Source organism: Pseudophryne corroboree, chromosome 3 (genome assembly GCF_028390025.1).
Source record: "Pseudophryne corroboree isolate aPseCor3 chromosome 3, aPseCor3.hap2, whole genome shotgun sequence".
Taxonomy (NCBI): Eukaryota; Metazoa; Chordata; class Amphibia; order Anura; family Myobatrachidae; genus Pseudophryne; species Pseudophryne corroboree.
This window is the reverse complement of record NC_086446.1, coordinates 155,194,189-155,214,994: the sequence shown is the minus strand read 5'-3', so window position 1 is coordinate 155,214,994 and position 20,806 is coordinate 155,194,189. Positions and strand designations below refer to the sequence as shown.

At 45.8% G+C, this 20,806-nt stretch overlaps 1 protein-coding gene across 5 annotated transcripts in view; it reads right to left on the bottom strand.

Moving 5' to 3' along the window:
- Positions 1–8,534: 8,534 nt before the first annotated feature.
- Positions 8,535–20,806, bottom strand: part of RPL7L1 (ribosomal protein L7 like 1) — a 426,894-nt gene continuing 414,622 nt past the window's right edge. For all 5 annotated transcript variants that reach the window (XM_063958503.1, XM_063958504.1, XM_063958505.1 and 2 more), the window contains 5 exons: positions 19,211–19,371; positions 18,453–18,590; positions 9,562–9,671; positions 9,275–9,485; positions 8,535–9,044 (listed from right to left, as the gene is read on the bottom strand). In XM_063958503.1, coding sequence (XP_063814573.1) covers positions 9,277–9,485; positions 9,562–9,671; positions 18,453–18,590; positions 19,211–19,371 — 618 coding nt within the window. In that variant the 3' untranslated portion in view covers positions 8,535–9,044; positions 9,275–9,276. The remainder of the gene's footprint in view (positions 9,045–9,274; positions 9,486–9,561; positions 9,672–18,452; positions 18,591–19,210; positions 19,372–20,806) is intronic.

Sequence of the window (20,806 nt, the reverse complement as noted above, 5' to 3'; positions counted from 1 at the left end):
AGTTATTGTCCATCTGGCACACCTACACCACCTGGTATTCACAGGTGGTCTCTTATCAGAGAGTTAAACCAGGCCCAACACTGCTTAACTTCCAACATTAAATGAGATTGGGCATACCCAGTATGATGCGGCTGTAAAAGGAAACAGATGCTGGAAAGATCTTGAGTGGAATTGTGCACACTCCACCATGTCTATTCACCATCAAACCCATCATTCGCATTGCTGCGTGAATTGATATTGTTTGATTATGTAAAAACTCCACTAACTCTACCTTGGATATCTTGTTCCGAGGTGTCTATTTTCTGCAGACTTGAATTCAGTACAGCCCCACCGTAAGTCATCCGTTGTTAGGGAACCAAAGATGATTTTTTTCTAATTTATGAACCACCCGTGCTTCTATAGACAAGTTATTTTGTGTTGTAGATGGCACAGAAAACTTTTCCTGTATTTGTGCCAGGATAAAAAGATAGTCAAGGTATGGCAATTACCTTATCCCCTGCTAGCGGAGATAAACTGCAATAATCATTTTGGTAAATACTCTGGGGCTGTGGCTAACCCAAAGGGTAAGGCCTAAAACTGAAATGTTGCTGAAGGACAGTAAACTTTGAGATAACACTGATGGACAGTGCTATAGGAGCCTGAAGGTAAGATTCCCGAACTTATCCAGGAATACTATGTAATCTACTGGCTCCCCACCAAACTATGGAGTGCCATGTATCCATGTGAACCAGGGTACCCAAATTTATCTCGCATCCAGGCATCTGTTTGTAGACTGCTACCAGATCTGTGCAAAGTCTGCCCCCTTCTGGTTTGGAAACTGGCCCTCCTTGGGGCTGTTACGTTCCTTTATGACCGACAAGACCGAAACCGGACCCCCCCCCCCCCCCTCCCTAGGTTTGGGGTTATATGTGGAAGGAAACGTGACCTTCTTGGAGTCAGAAACATTTAACTCCTTCCCAAACAGAAACTTCCAGCCAAGGTAAAGTTTCCAGAACCTTCTTTGATTCTGAATCAGCTTTTTGTATGTAAGCCAAACTGCTCTGCAAGCAGCTATTATTAATGCTGATGCCCTAGAACATTAGTGTCTGTATGAGCTACATGGGATCCTTGCTCACTTGCAGGCGCTAACCCGTCTTCCAGTACCTCAGCCCAATGTACCTACAGCACCTGATATTTCAAGGTGGTCTACCCTCCAAAAACTAACCAGGCCCAACACTGCTTAGCTTTCAAGATCTAATGAGATTGGTGTGGTCGTAGATTGCAAGGTGAAGTCATGGCTGGCCTTATGACTGCCCCAAAGACCATATGTTTTTTTTGAAAACCATTCCTCTTTTGACGATAGAGGCCGTATAAATTTTTGCACTATCAATGACACGCGTATGTATTTTGGGAGGCACTTCCCTATTTTAAACAGTCCCCAGCTGGAAAAAGATATTAGAATCCCATTTACCGGGAATTCTATTTTATTGGGTGTAACCCAAACCTTTTTCCTGAATTCTGCCCTCGTGAGGAGGCCCTTTTGGGATGTTTAAACACAGGTGCCTTATTTTTAACCCAGGCTCTGCTGCCTCTATTGACAGATTAGCCTTTTCTGCTCATTTATTCAGCATATTCATTTAGCGGATACCTTTTACCTGTTCTTCGTATGCTGGAGTATATAGAGCTTTCATAATCTGATGAATATCATGTGTAGCCTGTGAAGTTGATGATTTATTTACTTTAGGTTAATCAGCTTGTCTTATTGGAGAAGCTGTTGGGAATATACCGTAGGCAGGGTGCTGCATGGATGGGTTAGTAGTACACCCTATTCCTGGTATTGAAGCTATAAGAATTAACTTTTCAGTTAAGCTGGACAAGGTCTGTGCACACATCGCCCTAATGGGTCTATCTATACCTGATGTAGATCAGGGATGTATTATGCTAAACAGCAAACCATTTTACACAAACCATCATGTACCAGATCATAGAGAATACAGTTTTTGCAAAACAACAAGGAGTGTTGGTGTTACTGTAAATGAACCCTCGTCACCTTTGCTGCTCTTAGATATGATAATCAGCACTTTCAGTGTACTACACAATTTGTGACTGTAACCACTTTCTTTTTCTAAAGTGATATCAATGTGACCCTACCCATGCACCTGCATTGAGGATTAGCAGATCAACCGACATTTATATAAAGTCAGCAATCACACAAGCAGTCAGTCACATGTTATATATTAGTCATATGAGCAAATTATCAACTACCAACACATTTCAAAGTATGTAGGAGTACATATTACTGAATTTCTGTTCTATACAGATCTTTAACGTATTCAGACGCATAGCGAAGAAAACCACAGTAATGTACAAGACTCATATGCAATAGGCACTAGAGTTAATTATTCATACTGACAAAAAGTAGAGAGATTTAGTGCTGTATAACCCGTACTCAGTTGAGTGGGATACAGGGAGACTCACCCCACTCCAGGATCGATCAAAACGTTAGCGAACGCTGAGTGGATCCAGACGCTACTAGTATACACTGCCGCTCCGGGAATTTTTAATGAACACAGACGCACTGCAAGCAGACGCACCGGTCATACTCTCCTCGCGGTAGCACTTAGTGTATACAGACGCAGCGGCCTATGCTGCGACCAAGACCCCTCGTGGTAGCGTCTGAGACAGAAGTGAAGCAATCAGTTCATGGCGGAGACCAACGGAAACTGGTCATGAACTGGGGGGAGGGGTGACCAGGAGAGCATCTGACTCCCCTCCGCTGACATCAACCCTAGGGATCCCAGCCTCATGCTACTCCTGGTGCCTTATGATCCCTAAGGCCTAGGGCTGGAGCACCCGTGATGGCGGCGCACCAGCTACTGTTTGGTAGTCTCCTCCCAATACAGTGCGGCTGTGTCCGTTATTCCACTATTATTATCCTTTATTTATATGGCGCCACAAGGGTTCGGCAGCGCTACTAAGTGGAACCAATGCCTTACCTTCTCCCCGTGCTCCGGCCACAGCCTGGTAACATCTGCTGGGCCTGCTAGTATATCAGACAGACGCCCGTCGAGACAGCACTTGTAACGTGCGTAAGCACTGTTTTGCGACCAGGCAGAGAGTTGTTGGAGCGACTCTTTCCAGTATGCGTGGAAGACGCTGTTCGGAAAGATCACTCAGAAAACATAGTAAGACTATAAAAATAAATTAATAAAGCTTAGGGCTGCCAAACACAGCAGCCCTGTGACCATGGTCCCGCTCTTGCCGCACCAAACAAAAAACTGAGCCTGAGCCAGTGGGCGGGGATATATGGACAGGCCCGTTGGATCCTGGGAGGACTGAAAGCTTGCGATCGTTTGGTGCCAATCCACGTTCGCTCCATCATATCCCATTGTTATCCTGTGGATAACCTGTGGGCCCGGCCTGAGAAAACCAAACACAGAAAAATACAAAATACGTATATCCTGTGAAATACCTTTATTATTTAATAACCCTTATGCACTGAGCCCTTCAGGTTACAGAATATAGGGATAGCAGTAGGAGTGAGATACATGGAGTAGATCAGCCAGCAGCTATATGCGTACACACACGTACAATGCAGGAATTATGACATAATAAAACTGCACTGGACTAGCAATACTATCACTGAGTAAAGCTATGTATAAAAAATAAATAAAAAAAAATATAGGATTTTAATACCTACCGGTAAATCCTTTTCTCTTAGTCCGTAGAGGATGCTGGGGTCACATCAAGAACCATGGGGTATAGACTGGATCTGCAGGAGACATGGGCACTTTAAGACTTTCATAGGGTGTGAACTGGCTCCTCCCTCTATGCCCCTCCTCCAGACTCCAGTTATAGGAACTGTGCCCAGGGAGACGGACATTTAGAGGAAAAGGATTTATTGTTAAACCAAGGTGATACACATACCAGCTCACACCTCAAGAACGCCGTACAACATGGCATTCAACATAACGCAAGTCAGCGGCATGAACAACGTTAGCAACAGGCTGACTAAAACCGCAACACGTGTTGAAACGTAACAAAAAACTGCAGATACAGTACGCACTGGGACGGGCGACCAGCATCCTCCACGGACTAAGAGAAAAGGATTTACTAGTAGGTATTAAAATCCTATTTTCTCATACGTCCTAGAGGATGCTGGGGTCTCATCAAGAACCATGGGGTTATACCAAAGCTCTAGAACGGGCGGGAGAGTGCGGATGACTCTGCAGCACCGATTGACCAAACATGAGGTCCTCATCAGCCAAGGTATCAAACTTGAAGAACTTTGCAAAGGTGTTAGAATGAGCATGCTGAATCGTAAGACAGATCCAGCGCCCAATTGTGAGCATACAGGACAAACAGAGCCTCCGTTTTCCTAAACTGAGCCGTTCTGGCGACATGAATTTTCAAAGCTCTGACTACATCGAGAAACTTCGATTCCAGCAAGGCGTCAGTAGCCACTGGCACCACAATAGGTTGGTTCAAGTGGAACGACGAAACCACTTTCGGCAGAAATTGCTGACGAGTCCTCAACTCTGCTATCTTCATGGAAGATCAAATAAGGGCTCTTGTGAGACAAGGCCGCTAATTCAGACACCCGCCTTGCGGATGCCAAGACCAACAGCACGACCACTTTCCAAGTGAGGAATTTGAACTCTACCTTCTGTAAAGGTTCAAACCAATGAGATTGAAGGAACTGCAACACCACGTTAAGATCCCACGGTGCCACTGGGGGCACAAAGGGAGGTTGGATGTGCAACATGCCTTTCACGAAAGTCTGAACTTCTGGAAGGGAGGCCAATTGTTTTTGGAAGAAAACCAATAAGGCTGAAATTTGTACTTTAATTGAGCCCAACTTTAGGCCCGCATCCACACCAGCTTGTAGAAAATGGAGAAAACGTCCTAACTGACATTCTTCCGTAAGAGCCTTCCTGGATTCACACCAAGACACGTATTTTCTCCAAATATGGTGGTAATGTTTAGACGTTACTCCTTTTCTGGCCTGAATAAGAGTGGGGATGACTTCCTTGGGAATACCCTTTCGGGCTAGGATCCGGCGTTCAACCGCCAAGCCGTCAAACGAAGTCACAGTAAGTCTTGGAACACGCACGGCTCCTGCTGTAACAGATCCTCCCTCAGAGGAAGAGGTCAGGGATCTCCTATGAGTAATTCATGAAGATCTGGATACTAAGCCCTCCTTGGCCAGTCTGGAACAATGAGGATCACTTGAACCTTTGTTTGTCTTTTGATCTTTATCACTTTTGGAACGAGTGGAAGCGGAGGAAACACATACACCGACTGAAACATCCACGGTGTCACTAGGGCGTCCACTGCTATTGCTTGAGGGTCTCTCGACCTGGAACAATATCTCTGAAGTTTCTTGTTGAGGCGAGACACCATCATGTCTATTTGAGGAATTCCCCCAAAGACTTGTCACTTCTGCAAAGACCTCTTGGTGAAGACCCCACTCTCTCGTGTCTGCTGAGGAAGTCTGCATCCCAGTTGTCCACTCCTGGAATGAAGATCGCTGATAGAGCCTTTCTGCCCAGTGGAGAACCTTTGTGGCCTCTGCCATTGCCATTCTGCTTTTTGTTCCGCCCTGGCGGTTTATGTATGCTACTGCTGTTATGTTGTCCAACTGAATCAAGACGGCCCGATTGCGAAGATGTTCCGCTTGCAGAAGGCTGTTGTAAATGGCCCTTAACTCCAGAACGTTTATGTGTAGACAAATTTCCTGGCTTGACCATCTTCCCTGGAAGCTTTCCCCCTGTGTGGCTGCTCCCCAGCCTCGGAGACTCGCATCTGTGGTCACTAGGATCCAGTCCTGGATCCCGAACCTGCGTCCCTCTAGGAGGTGAAAGCTGTGCAGCCACCACAGGAGTGAGATTCTGGTCTTGGAAGACAGGATTATCCTTAAGGTGCAGATGGGACCCGGACCACTTGTCCAACAGGTCCCACTGAAACACTCTGGCATGGAATCTGCCAAACTGAACGGCCTCGTAGGCCGCCACCATCTTCCCCAGCAACAGAGTGTATTGATGGATCAATACTCTTGCTGGTTTCAGAATTTGTTTGACCAGGATCTGAATTTCCAGAGCCTTTTCCACTGGAAGAAAAACTGTGTCCAGAATCATTCCCAAAAACGACAGCCATCTCGTCGGAACCAACTGTGATTTGGCAAGTTTAGGAGCCAACCATGTTGCTGCAGAATTGTCAGGGAGAGCGTAATGTTCTGCAGTAATTGGTCTCTGGATCTCGCCTTTAGCAGGAGAACCATCATTTTGGCCATTACTTTGGTGAAAACCCTCGGAGCCGTGGACAGACCAAACAGCAACGTCTGAAATTGGTAATGACAATCCTGAACTGCAAACCTCAGGTAAGGCTGATGTGGAGGATAAATGGGAACATGTAAGTAGGCATCCTTTATGTCTACAGACACCATAAAATCCCCCTCCTCCAGACTGGAGATCACTGCCCGGAGTGATTCCATCTTGAATTTGAATTTTCTCAGGTAGAAATTGAGGGATTTGAGGTTCAGGATTGGTCTGACTGAGCAGTCTGGCTTCGGGACCACGAACAGGCTCGAATAAAAGCCTTCTCCCTGTTGCGACGGGGGAACCCTGACAATGACTTGATTGCAACACAATTTTTGTATTGCGGCGCACACCACCTCCCTGTCCGGAATAGAAGCTGGCAAGGCCGATTTGAAAAATCGGCGAGCGGGAACGTCTTGATACTCCAGTTTGTACTCCTGGGACACACTTTCGTTTTCCTTTTCCCTTTCCTCTAGAAGCAAGGAAGGAAGACCCTCTGCCTTTTCTGTATTTATTGGGCCGAAAGGACTGCATCTGATAGTGGTGTGCTTTCTTTTGTGGTGCAGACACATAAGGTAAAAATGATGACTTACCTGAGGTAGCCGTAGATACCAAGTCAGCGAGGCCGTCACCAAACAATACACCACCTTTATACGGTAGAGACTCCATAGCTTTCTTAGAGTCAGCATCAGCATTCCATTGATGAATCCACAATGCTCTCCTAGCCGAGACTGCCATGGCATTGGCCCTTGATCACAAGAGGCCAATATCCCTCGAAGCTTCCTTTAGGTAGACTGCAACGTCCCTGATATAACGTAGTGTCAAAAGAACGCTATCCCTATCCAGGGTATCTATTTCAGATGACAAGTTATCTGCCCATTTTTCGATAGCACTACGCACCCACGCAAATGCAATGGCTGGTCTGAGTAGCGTGCCCGTGGTGACATAAATGGATTTCAATGTATTTTCCTGCCTACGATCTGCAGGATCCTTTAGGGCTGCCGTGTCAGCCACCTTTTTGGACAGCCGTGATAGAGCTTTGTCCACAATGGTGGGGGGGGGGGGGGGGGGGGGGTGACTCCCATTTTTCCCTAACCTCAGAGGGAAACGGATACGCCACTGGAATCCTTTTGGAAATCAAACTTTTGTCAGGATTTTCCCAAACCTTTTCACAAAGCGTGTTCAGTTCATGAGAGGGAGGAAACGTTACCTCAGGTTTCTTTCCTTCATACATACAGACCCCAGTATCAGGAACAGTAGGGTCCTCAGTGATATGTAATACGTCTTTTATTGCCACAATCATGTACTGAATGCACTTTGCCAGTTTTGGATCTAATCTGGCATCACTATAGTCGACACTTCAGTCAGTGTCCGTGTCGGTATCTGTGTCTGCCAGCTGGGCAAATTAAAGTTTTTGTGACCCCGAGGGGGTCTGGACTTGTAACAACACATCCTCTACGGATTTCTTCCACGCCTGGTTCTGAGACTCAGATTTATCCACTCTCTTATTTATCAGAGCCACATTTGCATTCAAAGTACTCAAAACATTCACCCAATCAGGTGTCGGCGGTGCAGACAGGGTCACTCCCACAGCCGTTTGTGTCCCTAACATAGTCTCCTCCTGGGAAGAGCACTCTGCCTCAGACATGCCGACACACGTGCACCCAACACACCGGGCCTATAGGGGACAGACCCACAGTAAAGCCTGTCAGAGGGAGTTATTGCCAGCTCACACCCCAGCGCTCAATCCCGGTCTGAAGCACCACAGAAAAAGCCCCAGACCTGCAGCGCTTTTGCAATTAACAAATGCACCAAAATAACTGACCCCCCCCCCCCCCCCGTTTTTTCAGCCTGATACTTATGCAGCAGTGTGAGGAAGGACCAGCGTCTTTGCAGCCTTGTGTAGAGAAAATGGCGCCGGGTTGTGTGCTGTGAGGGCTAAGCTCCGCCCCCTTAATGGCGCACTTCAGACCCGCTCTTTTCAAATACATTTTTATACTGGCGGGGGTCCGGACAGTGCCCTGGCACTATGTCCGCTCTTGCCAGTTACTTATGGAGGTCATATAGACCATCACCTCCTGATCTGTAAAACCAAGCTGTAACGTCACTTTTATACACTACGCACCCAAGGTAATAGGCGCACTTTCTGAAAACCCATGTTTAACATACAATACTTTGTGATGGGAATTAAAATATCCTTCTGAATATTTCAAATGAGGTTTTTATTCCCACAAAACAGAATGGGCCAGAATAGAATTTTATTTATTTTTTTACAAATATAAACTTTAAATTAAAATAAGAGGAATGAGTAATACTTAAAAGTCTCAAAAAAAATCTACAGACGTATACAAGAGTACTCTGGATGAAAGTAATCAAATGTTTGTTTTTTCCCCCCAAGGCCTAAACTTTATAGAGCGGATGTACAATGCAATGCCATGTTTACACCAAACCCACATTTATTTTCTGCAAAGTTATTTACATAAATTCTTCAGAGTGTGAAAAGTGGATCATCAGAGAGAACAGCTCCAATAGTCTGTCCATAGGTTGTTTACGCCTCTTCTGCACTTTGATGTAAATGTCTGCTTGCAGCATCCCTTGCCTGTGACGTTTTACAAAGCATCAGGTCGAATAATGGTATCCAAAGTTCAAATCGGTATTATATCAAAGAAATAATATCCACAAATATGTCCACTGGAAATCTTCTAGATAATGAAGATGGCATGATTCATTCAGAAGAACCAATCCTGCCTAGAATATAAAGAAAATGTTCATTAGGCACCCAAAACAGCCTAAGCATCAAGTCAAGGGAAATAAACGGCCGATTTAGAAGTATAAATATATGGACAGACGATATTGGCATGTCATCTTTCTGCCCCAGTAGGTCTCCCACAGACTCATCTACTTTTTGAACCCCAATAGTCTCCTGTTGCTTCTACTTAAAACACAAAAAACAATTCTGACAATTAACCTCTTCTTACCTTTAATTGAGTTTTCGGATAAGCTGATTAATGCCAATGCCCCTGTTTCCAGGGTCTCCAACCTCAGTGATATATCCCTTCCTGTTAACACCGGCGTGACGGGATATAGACAGCTGGAAAGGGCATAAGAACCTATTGACGCGAGTAAAATGGTTTCCTGCTGAATACAACTCATGGATCACATCTTCTAGGCAGATAATCCCAAGCTGTCCTGAACAGAGAAAAAGACAAGTTGAGATGCAGAAGACGACAGAACGACCATGTTATAGTACAGCATTAGAAATTACCTAGTTGCTCTTCAATCATGTTATTGTCGGTGAGCGGCACTTTTTTGCCTTTCACCACTGTTTGCCCCCGCTTTAAGATCAATTCGCGTACAGACTTCAAGTTTGGGAAACTAAAAAAAAGAAGAAAAAAAAAAAAAAATGAATAGTCCAGCCTCCAAAATAACACTGCAAACCTGACTGGTACCAAATACAGATGTAGCTATGCTCATCTTTGCTGCAATGCTACATCATGGCTTGCTACATGGCACGCTGAGCTGTGACTAATTGCAGCTGGCGATCGCTCCATTAATTGCTTATGGAATTAATGGAGCAATCGCTGGCTACAAAGTCACAATATTCGCAGTCTGGCATGCTATGCAGCAAGCCGTGTTAGGAGCATAGCTACATCTGTATACCACAGCAACCTAACATTCACAATACATCGCAAATACACTGACTACTTACAAGAGCACAATGATGGCATATCCATAAAATAGCATGCATATATCTATACTAGAAAATAGCACTATATTTATCTACATAAACAATATTAACAGTTTCTTATCTAGTGCAGCATTTTCTGTTGTGCTTTACAACACAATGATAATAAGAATTTACTTACCGATAATTCTATTTCTCGGAGTCCGTAGTGGATGCTGGGGTTCCTGAAAGGACCATGGGGAATAGCGGCTCCGCAGGAGACAGGGCACAAAAAGTAAAGCTTTAGGATCAGGTGGTGTGCACTGGCTCCTCCCCCTATGACCCTCCTCCAAGCCTCAGTTAGGTACTGTGCCCGGACGAGCGTACACAATAAGGAAGGATTTATGAATCCCGGGTAAGACTCATACCAGCCACACCAATCACACTGTACAACCTGTGATCTGAACCCAGTTAACAGTATGATAACAGCGGAGCCTCTGAAAAGATGGCTCACAACAATAATAACCCGATTTTTGTAACTATGTACAAGTAATGCAGATAATCCGCACTTGGGATGGGCGCCCAGCATCCACTACGGACTCCGAGAAATAGAATTATCGGTAAGTAAATTCTTATTTTCTCTATCGTCCTAGTGGATGCTGGGGTTCCTGAAAGGACCATGGGGATTATACCAAAGCTCCCAAACGGGCGGGAGAGTGCGGATGACTCTGCAGCACCGAATGAGAGAACTCCAGGTCCTCCTTAGCCAGGGTATCAAATTTGTAGGATTTTACAAACGTGTTTGCCCCTGACTAAATAGCCGCTCGGCAAAGTTGTAAAGCCGAGACCCCTCGGGCAGCCGCCCAAGATGAGCCCACCTTCCTTGTGGAATGGGCATTTACATATTTTGGCTGTGGCAGGCCTGCCACAGAATGTGCAAGCTGAATTGTATTACACATCCAACTAGCAAAAGTCTGCTTAAAAGCAAGAGCACCCAGTTTGTTGGGTGCATACAGGATAACAGCAAGTCAGTTTTCCTGACTCCAGCCGTCCTGGAACCTATATTTTCAGGGCCCTGACCACATCTAGCAACTTGGAGTCCTCCAAGTCCCTAGTAGGCGCAAGACACCACAATAAGCTGGTTCAGGTGAAACACTGACACCACCTTAGGGAGAGAACTGGGGACGAGTCCGCAGCTCTGCCCTGTCCGAATGGACAAACAGATATGGGCTTTTTTGAGAAAAAAGAACCACCAATTTGACACTCGCCTGGTCCAGGCCAGGTCCAAGAGCATGTTCACTTTTCATGTGAGATGCTTCAAATCCACAGATTTGACTGGTTTTAAACCAATGTGTTTTGAGGAATCCCAGAACTACGTTGAGATCCCACAGTGCCACTGGAGGCACAAAAGGGGGTTGTATATGCAATACTCCCTTGACAAACTTCTGGACTTCAGGAACTGAAGCCACTTCTTTCTGGAAGAAAAATCAACAGGGCCGAAATTTGAACCTTAATGGACCCCAATTTGAGGCCCATAGACACTCCTGTTTGCAAGAAATGCAGGAATCGACCGAGTTGAAATTTCTTCGTGGGGCCTTCCTGGCCTCACACCACGCAACATATTTTCGCCACATGTGGTGATAATGTTGTGCGGTCACCTCCTTTCTGGCTTTGACCAGGGTAGGAATGACCTCTTCCTGAATGCCTTTTCCCTTAGGATCCGGCGTTCCACCGCCATGCCGTCAAACGCAGCTGCGGTAAGTCTTGGAACAGACATGGTACTTGCTGAAACAAGTCCCTTCTTAGCGGCAGAGGCCATAAGTCCTCTGTGAGCATCTCTTGAAGTTCCGGGTACCAAGTCCTTCTTGGCCAATCCGGAGCCATGAGTATAGTTCTTACTCCTCTACGTCTTATAATTCTCAGTACCTTAGGTATGAAAAGCAGAGGATGGAACACATACACCGACTGGTACACCCACGGTGTTACCAGAACGTCCACAGCTATTGCCTGAGGGTCTCTTAACCTGGCGCAATACCTGTCCCGTTTTTTGTTCAGACGGGACGCCATCATGTCCACCTTTGGTAATTCCCAACGGTTTACAATTATGTGGAAAACTTCCCCATGAAGTTCCCACTCTGCCGGGTGGAGGTCGTGCCTACTGAGGAAGTCTGCTTCCCAGTTTCCATTCCCGGAATGAAACACTGCTGACAGTGCTATCACATGATTTTCCGCCCAGCGAAAAGTCCTTGCAGTTTTTTCCACTGCCCTCCTGCTTCTTGTGCCGCCCTGTCTATTTACGTGGGCGACTGCCGTGATGTTTTATCCCACTGGATCAATACCGGCTGACCTTGAAGCAGAGGTCTTGCTAAGCTTAGAGCATTATAAATTTACCCTTAGCTATATTTATGTGGAGAAAAATCTCCAGACTTGATCACACTCCCTGGAAATTTTTTCCTTGTGTGACTGCTCCCCAGCCTCTCGGGCTGGCCTCCGTGGTCACCAACATCCAAAACTGAATGCCGAATCTGCGGCCCTCTAGAAGATGAGCACTCTGTACCACCACAGGAGAGACACCCTTGTCCTTGGATATAGGGTTATCCGCTGATGCATCTGAAGATGCGATCCGGACCATTTGTCCAGCAGATCCCACTGAAAAGTTCTTGCATGAAATCTGCCGACTGGAATTGCTTCGAAGGAAGTCACCATTTTTTTACCATGGCCCTTGTGCAATGATGCACTGATTTTAGGAGGTTCCTGACTAGCTCGGATAACTCCCTGGCTTTCTCTTCCGGGAGAAACACCTTTTTCTGGACTGTGTCCAGAATCATCCCTAAGCACAGGAGACTTGTTGTCGGATCAGCTGCGATTTTGGAATCTTTAGAATCCACCCCTGCTGTTGTAACAGTATCCGAGATAGTGCTACTCCGACCTCCAACTGTTCCCTGGACTTTGCCCTTATCAGGAGATCGTCCAAGTAAGGGATAATTAAGACGCCTTTTCTTCGAAGAAGAACCATCATTTCGGCCATTACCTTGGTAAAGACCCGGGGTGCCGTAGACAATCCAAACGGCAGCGTCTGAAACCGATAGTGACAGTTCTGTACCACGAACCTGAGGTACCCTTAGTGATAAGGGCAAATTTGGGACATGGAGGTAAGCATCCCTGATGTCTCGGGACACCAGATAGTCCCCTTCTTCCCGGTTCGTTATCTTTAATTATCACCTGCTGGGAATACAGCTCGTGAATTTTTTCCCATACTGCCTCCTTGTCGGAGGGAGACCTTGGTAAAGCAGCCTTCAGGAGCCTGCGCAGGGGAAACGTCTCGACATTCCAAACTGTACCCCTGGGATACTACTTGTAGGATCCAGGGGTCCTGTACGGTCTCAGCGTCATGCTGAGAGCTTGTCAGAAGGGTTGGAACGCTTCTGTTCCTGGGAATGGGCTGCCTGCTGCAGTCTTCTTCCCTTTCCTCTATCCCTGGGCAGATATGACTCTTATAGGGACGAAAGGACTGAAGCTGAAAAGACGGTGTCTTTTTCTGCAGAGATGTGACTTAGGGTAAAAACGGTGGATTTTCCAGCAGTTGCCGTGGCCACCAGGTCCGATGGACCGACCCCAAATAACTCCTCTTCCTTTATACGGCAATACACCTTTGTGCCGTTTGGAATCTGCATCACCTGACCACTGTCGTGTCCATAAACATCTTCTGGCAGATATGGACATCGCACTTACTCTTGATGCCAGAGTGCAAATATCCCTCTGTGCATCTCGCATATATAGAAATACATCCTTTAAATGCTCTATAGTCAATAAAATACTGTCCCTGTCAAGGGTATCAATATTTTTAGTCAGGGAATCCGACCAAGCCACCCCAGCTCTGCACATCCAGGCTGAGGCGATCGCTGGTCGCAGTATAACACCAGTATGTGTGTATATACTTTTTATGATATTTTTCCAGCCTCCTGTCAGCTGGCTCCTTGAGGACGGCCCTATCTATAGACGGTACCGCCACTTGTTCTGATAAGCGTGTGAGCGCCTTATCCACCCTAAGGGGTGTTTCCCAACGCGCCCTAACTTCTGGCGGGAAAGGGTATACCGCCCATATTTTCTATCGGGGGGAACCCACGCATCATCACACACTTCATTTAATTTATCTGATTCAGGAAAAACTACGGTAGTTTTTTCACATCCCACATAATACCCTCTTTTGTGGTACTTGTAGTATCAGAAATATGTAACACCTCCTTCATTGCCCTTAACGTGTGGCCCTAATAAGGAATACGTTTGTTTATTCACCGTCGACACTGGATTCAGTGTCCCTGTCTGTGTCTGTGTCGACCGACTAAAGTAAACGGGCGTTTTAAAAACCCCTGACGGTGTTTTTGAGACGTCTGGACCGGTACTAATTGTTTGTCGGCCGTCTCATGTCGTCAACCGACCTTGGCGTGTGTTGACATTATCACGTAATTCCCTAAATAAGCCATCCATTCCGGTGTCGACTCCCTAGAGAGTGACATCACCGTTACAGGCAATTGCTCCGCCTCCTCACCAACATCGTCCTCATACATGTCGACACATACGTACCGACACACAGCACACACACAGGGAATGCTCTGATAGAGGACAGGACCTACTAGCCCTTTGGAGAGACAGAGGGAGAGTTTGCCAGCACACACCAAAAAACGCTATAATTATATAGGGACAACCTTATATAAGTGTTTTCCCTTATAGCATCTTTTTTATATATTTCTAACGCCAAATTAGTGCCCCCCCTCTCTGTTTTAACCCTGTTTCTGTAGTGCAGTGCAGGGGAGAGCCTGGGAGCCTTCCCTCCAGCCTTTCTGTGAGGGAAAATGGCGCTGTGTGCTGAGGAGATAGGCCCCGCCCCTTTTTCGGCGGCCTCGTCTCCCGCTCTTAACGGATTCTGGCAGGGGTTAAATATCTCCATATAGCCCCCGGAGGCTATATGTGAGGTATTTTTAGCCAAAAAAGGTTTTCATTTGCCTCCCAGGGCGCCCCCCTCCCAGCGCCCTGCACCCTCAGTGACTGCCGTGTGAAGTGTGCTGAGAGGAAAATGGCGCACAGCTGCAGTGCTGTGCGCTACCTTAAGAAGACTGAGGAGTCTTCTGCCGCCGATTCTGGACCTCTTCTCGTTTCAGCATCTGCAAGGGGGCCGGCGGCGAGGCTCCGGTGACCATCCAGGCTGTACCTGTGATCGTCCCTCTGGAGCTAATGTCCAGTAGCCAAGAAGCCAATCCATCCTGCACGCAGGTGAGTTCACTTCTTCTCCCCTAAGTCCCTCGTTGCAGTGATCCTGTTGCCAGCAGGACTCACTGTAAAATAAAAAACCTAAGCTAAACTTTTCTAAGCAGCTCTTTAGGAGAGCCACCTAGATTGCACCCTTCTCGGCCGGGCACAAAAATCTAACTGAGGCTTGGAGGAGGGTCATAGGGGGAGGAGCCAGTGCACACCACCTGATCCTAAAGCTTTACTTTTTGTGCCCCGTCTCCTGCGGAGCCGCTATTCCCCATGGTCCTTTCAGGAACCCCAGCATCCACTAGGACGATAGAGAAAAAACAAAACTGGGTAATAATCTGCTGGCAAGTTTACAATCTATAGGGAAACAGGCATTGATACACAGGTATAGGTGCTATCTATTACATAGAGGTTCTAGGTGGGCTGCATAATATGGTTACAGCAATGACGACTCAGGATCAGGAGGAAAGGAAAGTGAAGAAAGAAAATATGTAGAGAATATGTGTGGACTGTACAGTGGGGATAGAATTGGATAGGAAAGTTAGTGAAGGATATGTGAAAGGTTCTGGATTTTTATAATGCAGGTGCGTGGCCTCTCCAATTATCCAGCTTCTGGGGTGCATCCATAAAAGCTGTAGCAACTCCTGCCACAGTCCTCCATAAACCAATCAACAGAAGGACACTGTCTAATATATACTGTATATATAACTGCACAGTTATCACCAAGTGAACAAACAAAAGTTTTTGCAGTCATCTGTAGCTTACATATCCATCATGCCATCTAGCAATGATACAGGATATGAATTGGCAATCACAGCAATGCCATAATGATCTGTCTGTCGAAACTGGTCTTTTTGTTAACCGTTCTAAAGCCCAGTACACATTAAGCGATCCCTGCAGATATTGACGGCGGCGGGGACCTGGCAGGGTTCCGGCATCAGCAAGTGCACACAGCGAAGGGAGCGACGGCCATCTGTAGCATGGCTGTCGTTAACGAGAACCTTCCTCGTCTATACATGTTCAGACAAGGAAGGGGGTCGTTAACGATGCGCGGGAGCACGCAATGTTAACGACATTGACTGTACGCACTGTACAAGATTGTGAAAGATCTCGCTCAAATCGGCCCTTCTGAGCGAGATCTTTCATTTTCTCGTCTAGTGTGTATGGGGCTTAATGTGAATATCATATTGCCGGCGGTAATTTACTGCATGGCAAAAATGGACTAGTATCAAGATTTTTAGCCCAATGGTATTATGGTGCTATCCAATGTTTTTACCGTGGGTTAAAGGACCAATTTTGGGTGATGATAAATGGGATCCATGATAAGTTCCAAGACCATTGCTTTATCATGAAAAACCGGGCTGATAAGGCTGCTTATCGAGGATACTACTTCACATGCATATAATCCCCGAATAATGCTGGATTGTTAGGGCTAATTGGGTCGACCCTAGCGGATCCATTAGCCTTGGTAATTTACCGCAATCACCGTATATACTCGAATATAAGTTGACCCGAATATAAGCCGAGGCACCTAATTTTACCACAAAAACCTGGGAAAACTTATTGACTCTAGTATAAGCCTAGGGTGGGAAATGCAGCTCTAGCCGTACACAGCCCTCATACTGCCAGATATGCCCCCACAGTGCCAGATATACCCTCATAGTGCCAGATAGGCCCCCACAGTGCCAGATATGCCGCCCCCCTCCCCTCCCCCCAAGTGCTAAATATGCTCCCCCAGTGCCAGGTACAACTTACCCTCCCCGCTCCCTTGTGAAGGAGGGACACGGAGGGCACAGCGCGTGCCTCTCCTGTGTCCCTCCTGCGTCTCCGGGTCTGTTAAATGAAGTGCCGATTCGTGAGCCAATCAGAGCTCACGTACGGGTACTTCATTTAATAGACCCGCCGCTGCCTCCGGAGGGACACAGGAGAGGCGCGCACTGTGCTCTCCGTGTCCCTCCTTCCCACTGACTCGAGTATAAGCCGAGGGGGCTTTTTCAGCACAAAAAAAAAGTGCTGAAAAAGTCGTCTTATACTCTAGTATATATGGTAATACGACACCCTCCTAAGACCTTCCAACATGTCAATCGCCACAATTAGATGCTCAAACAGTGCCACTAAATGGCATGATTGTCAGGTTCAGATGACTACAAGAACTTTGTTTACTGGGCGGTGATAATAAAAGACTGTTCTATTATATATATTTGAGAGTGCCCTTCTATAGATTGGTATATATATTTAGTAAATTGGTAGAGCATGTTCAGCGAAAGTATACTAGACACCATGTGCACACCTGCAGCAAGTCTTGGTGTGAAGACCCAGCTGCATCAGCCACGCATGATTAAGCAGACAACTGCTCTCCTGGGATGCCTACCATTGGATCCAGCTCAGAGGTAGCAGCTGAGACAAAGAAGTGGGCTCCCTTCCCCCCAATCATCATTACAAAAAAAAAAAAAACACAATTAACTTCCACATGGTAAATACATATTGTCGTGCAAGATTCAATTGTTTTCTCGCTGGCAGCCAGTAGATGATGCCCATTCCATTGTTGCTCCAGTCGGGCATAATCAGCTGCTACGCCTGCATTTCAGCTCGCATCCTCTGGTGAGCTGAAATGAGCGAAAAGTGACCCGTTTGAGTGCTCATTCGCTTGGTCGTGTTTAGCTGCTTAATGTGACTAAATCAGACCTCTCTGGGTGCGAAAAGCCCCCCCTCCCCTTCTCCTGTCACTTTAGACAGGAGATCGGGAGTGATAAACAATTGAATATTGCCCAATATGCTAAAAGAGAGGATCGACACGGTAAACGCACATACAACACAATATGCAAAAGAACTATGCAAAATATGCTTTCCAGAAATCATAGATAACCAAAGCTTAATTCTGAATCACAGTATAACAAACACCACTGCACTAGTCGACAAGCATCACAAAACACAAAGGGGCAGACGTATTAAGCCTGGAAAAGGGATAAAGACGTGATAATCGTATGGTGATAACGCACCAGCCAATAATTATGGATTTGAAAAATGACCGTTAGGAGCTGACTGGCTGGTGCGTCATCACTTCTTTAGCCCTTCTCCAGGCTTAATACAGCTGCCCCAAAATCACTAGCAGTACCACCACATAACACTTTGTTAAACACTGCACAGTTCCAAACATATTAAAACTACAACCCCGACAAAGTACTATAGACCTTGACACTAAACAACCGGATGTATTATAGGTGAATGATACTCACCCCCAAGCAACGTATGGTTCAACAACTTGTAACATCTTCACAGATTCTGGTGTCAACTTCACAAAGGTTCCAGAGAAAATGTCCCCTAGCCGAAGGTTCTTGAGGACACGCAATACAGCTGGGCTGACCCCCTGAATGCTGGCAGAGGAGCAAAAGGTATAAAAGTAGGTTTAAATATAGAAACGTTAAAAAAAAAAAAAAAGTGTGTGTGTGTCTCTCTCTCTCTATAGATTTCTCTATCTCTATCTGGGAAGGAGAAGAGGGGTCACACTGGCAAAATACAGGACATACTTTCAGGACAAGCAGATTCTTGTAGGAAATTTACTGCTTGGAAATCTCCACATGATTCCATAATATTATATTAACCAATTAAACTCTTGACAAACATACTTTAATAAAGTCTGACTCAGATGTTTTTCTGTTGGCACGAAATAAATGTTGCTATGCGCGATCTATTTGTGATTCTATCTAGGTAAAATATACATTTCAATAGAAAGGGTTTAAAAAAGATAAAATGCTTTTCCCTGGAGTATGAGTAATGTCACGCAGAGCTACAATATAAACCAATAGAATCTGTCTTTTTACCCCCTTATAATTGATGCAGATTTTGGCTTCCTGTCACATTAACAGCTTTACATAACTTTTTGAAGCCCTATGTAATATTAGTCTACAAATGAGGCAGAAGTACCTCCCATAGTTTAATCTTATGATAAATATTATAGATACAGCAGTAAGACATAGTAATTCCAGTGACCTACTCCATAATTCTCGCTACAAATGCAAGTTTTTGATTGGCCAATTTGGGCCCTCTGTTGTAAATTTCCATCCTCCGCAATCTGGTATCATCTCTCAGTTTTCTCCGGGAGTTGCGGACAAGTGTCTCTAAACGTTTAAATTTGATTTGTTTCCCGGGCTGAACCTGCAGGGAGGGAAAAATATATTTAGTTTAATAAAATTAAGATAAACACGACATGGCCATGAATAAAGCTTCCCCTTTTAAATCTGTACGTAGCATTAACAAGTAGAATGCCAGCAAATGAGGGAAGTAAACAATGCGAGGTATGGTGAGTCCATGATAATAAATAAAAATAATTAGCGCTGTACAAAGTAAAAACGCATGAGAAAGTTACCAACATATGAATAATTAAACAAAAAAAAAAAAACTATTTCAACTATTTTTATGAGTTAACTAGAAAATTAAATTCTGTGGGGGGAATGTAATTATTTTTAGACAGGATCTATTCAATATTTTATGTCACTGGGCACCCATTACTTACTGTGGATTTCTGCTCACAGCCTCCTGACATGGGAGCAGAAAATAAGATTTTACTCACCGGTAAATCTATTTCTCGTAGTCCGTAGTGGATGTTGGGGACTCCGTAAGGACCATGGGGAATAGACGGGCTCCGCAGGAGACTGGGCACTCTAAAGAAAGAATTAGTACTACTGGTGTGCACTGGCTCCTCCCTCTATGCCCCTCCTCCAGACCTCAGTTAAGGAAACTGTGCCCGGAAGAGCTGACATTACAAGGAAAGGATTTTGGGAATCCAGGGTAAGACTCATACCAGCCACACCAATCACACCGTATAACTTGTGATAACATACCCAGTTAACAGTATGAACAATAACAGCGCATCAACCAACGGATGCCAACATAAAATAACCCTTTATTAAGCAATAACTATATACACGTATTGCAGAAAGTCCGCACTTGGGACGGGCGCCCAGCATCCACTACGGAATACGAGAAATAGATTTACCGGTGAGTAAAATCTTATTTTCTCTAACGTCCTAGTGGATGCTGGGGACTCCGTAAGGACCATGGGGATTATACCAAAGCTCCCAAACGGGCGGGAGAGTGCGGATGACTCTGCAGCACCGAATGGGCAAACACAAGGTCCTCCTCAGCCAGGGCATCAAACTTGTAGAATTTTGCAAAGGTGTTTGAACCCGACCAGGTAGCAGCTCGGCAAAGCTATAATACCGAGACCCCTCGGTAAGCCGCCCAAGAAGAGCCCACTTTCCTTGTGGAATGGGCTCACACTGATTTTGGATGCGGCAATCCAGCCGCAGAATGAGCTTGCTGAATCGTGTTACAGACCCAGCGAGCAATAGTTTGCTTTGAAGCAGGCGCACCCAGCTTGTTGGATGCATACAGGATAAACAGCGAGTCAGTTTTCCTGACTCCAGCCGTTCTGGCCACATAACTCCTCCAAGCCCTGACTACATCAAGCAACTTGGAATCCTCCAAGTCACGAGTAGCCGCAGGCACCACAATAGGTTGGTTCAAATGAAAGGATGACACCACCTTCGGCAGAAATTGCGGACGAGTCCGTAAATTCTGCCCTGTCCAT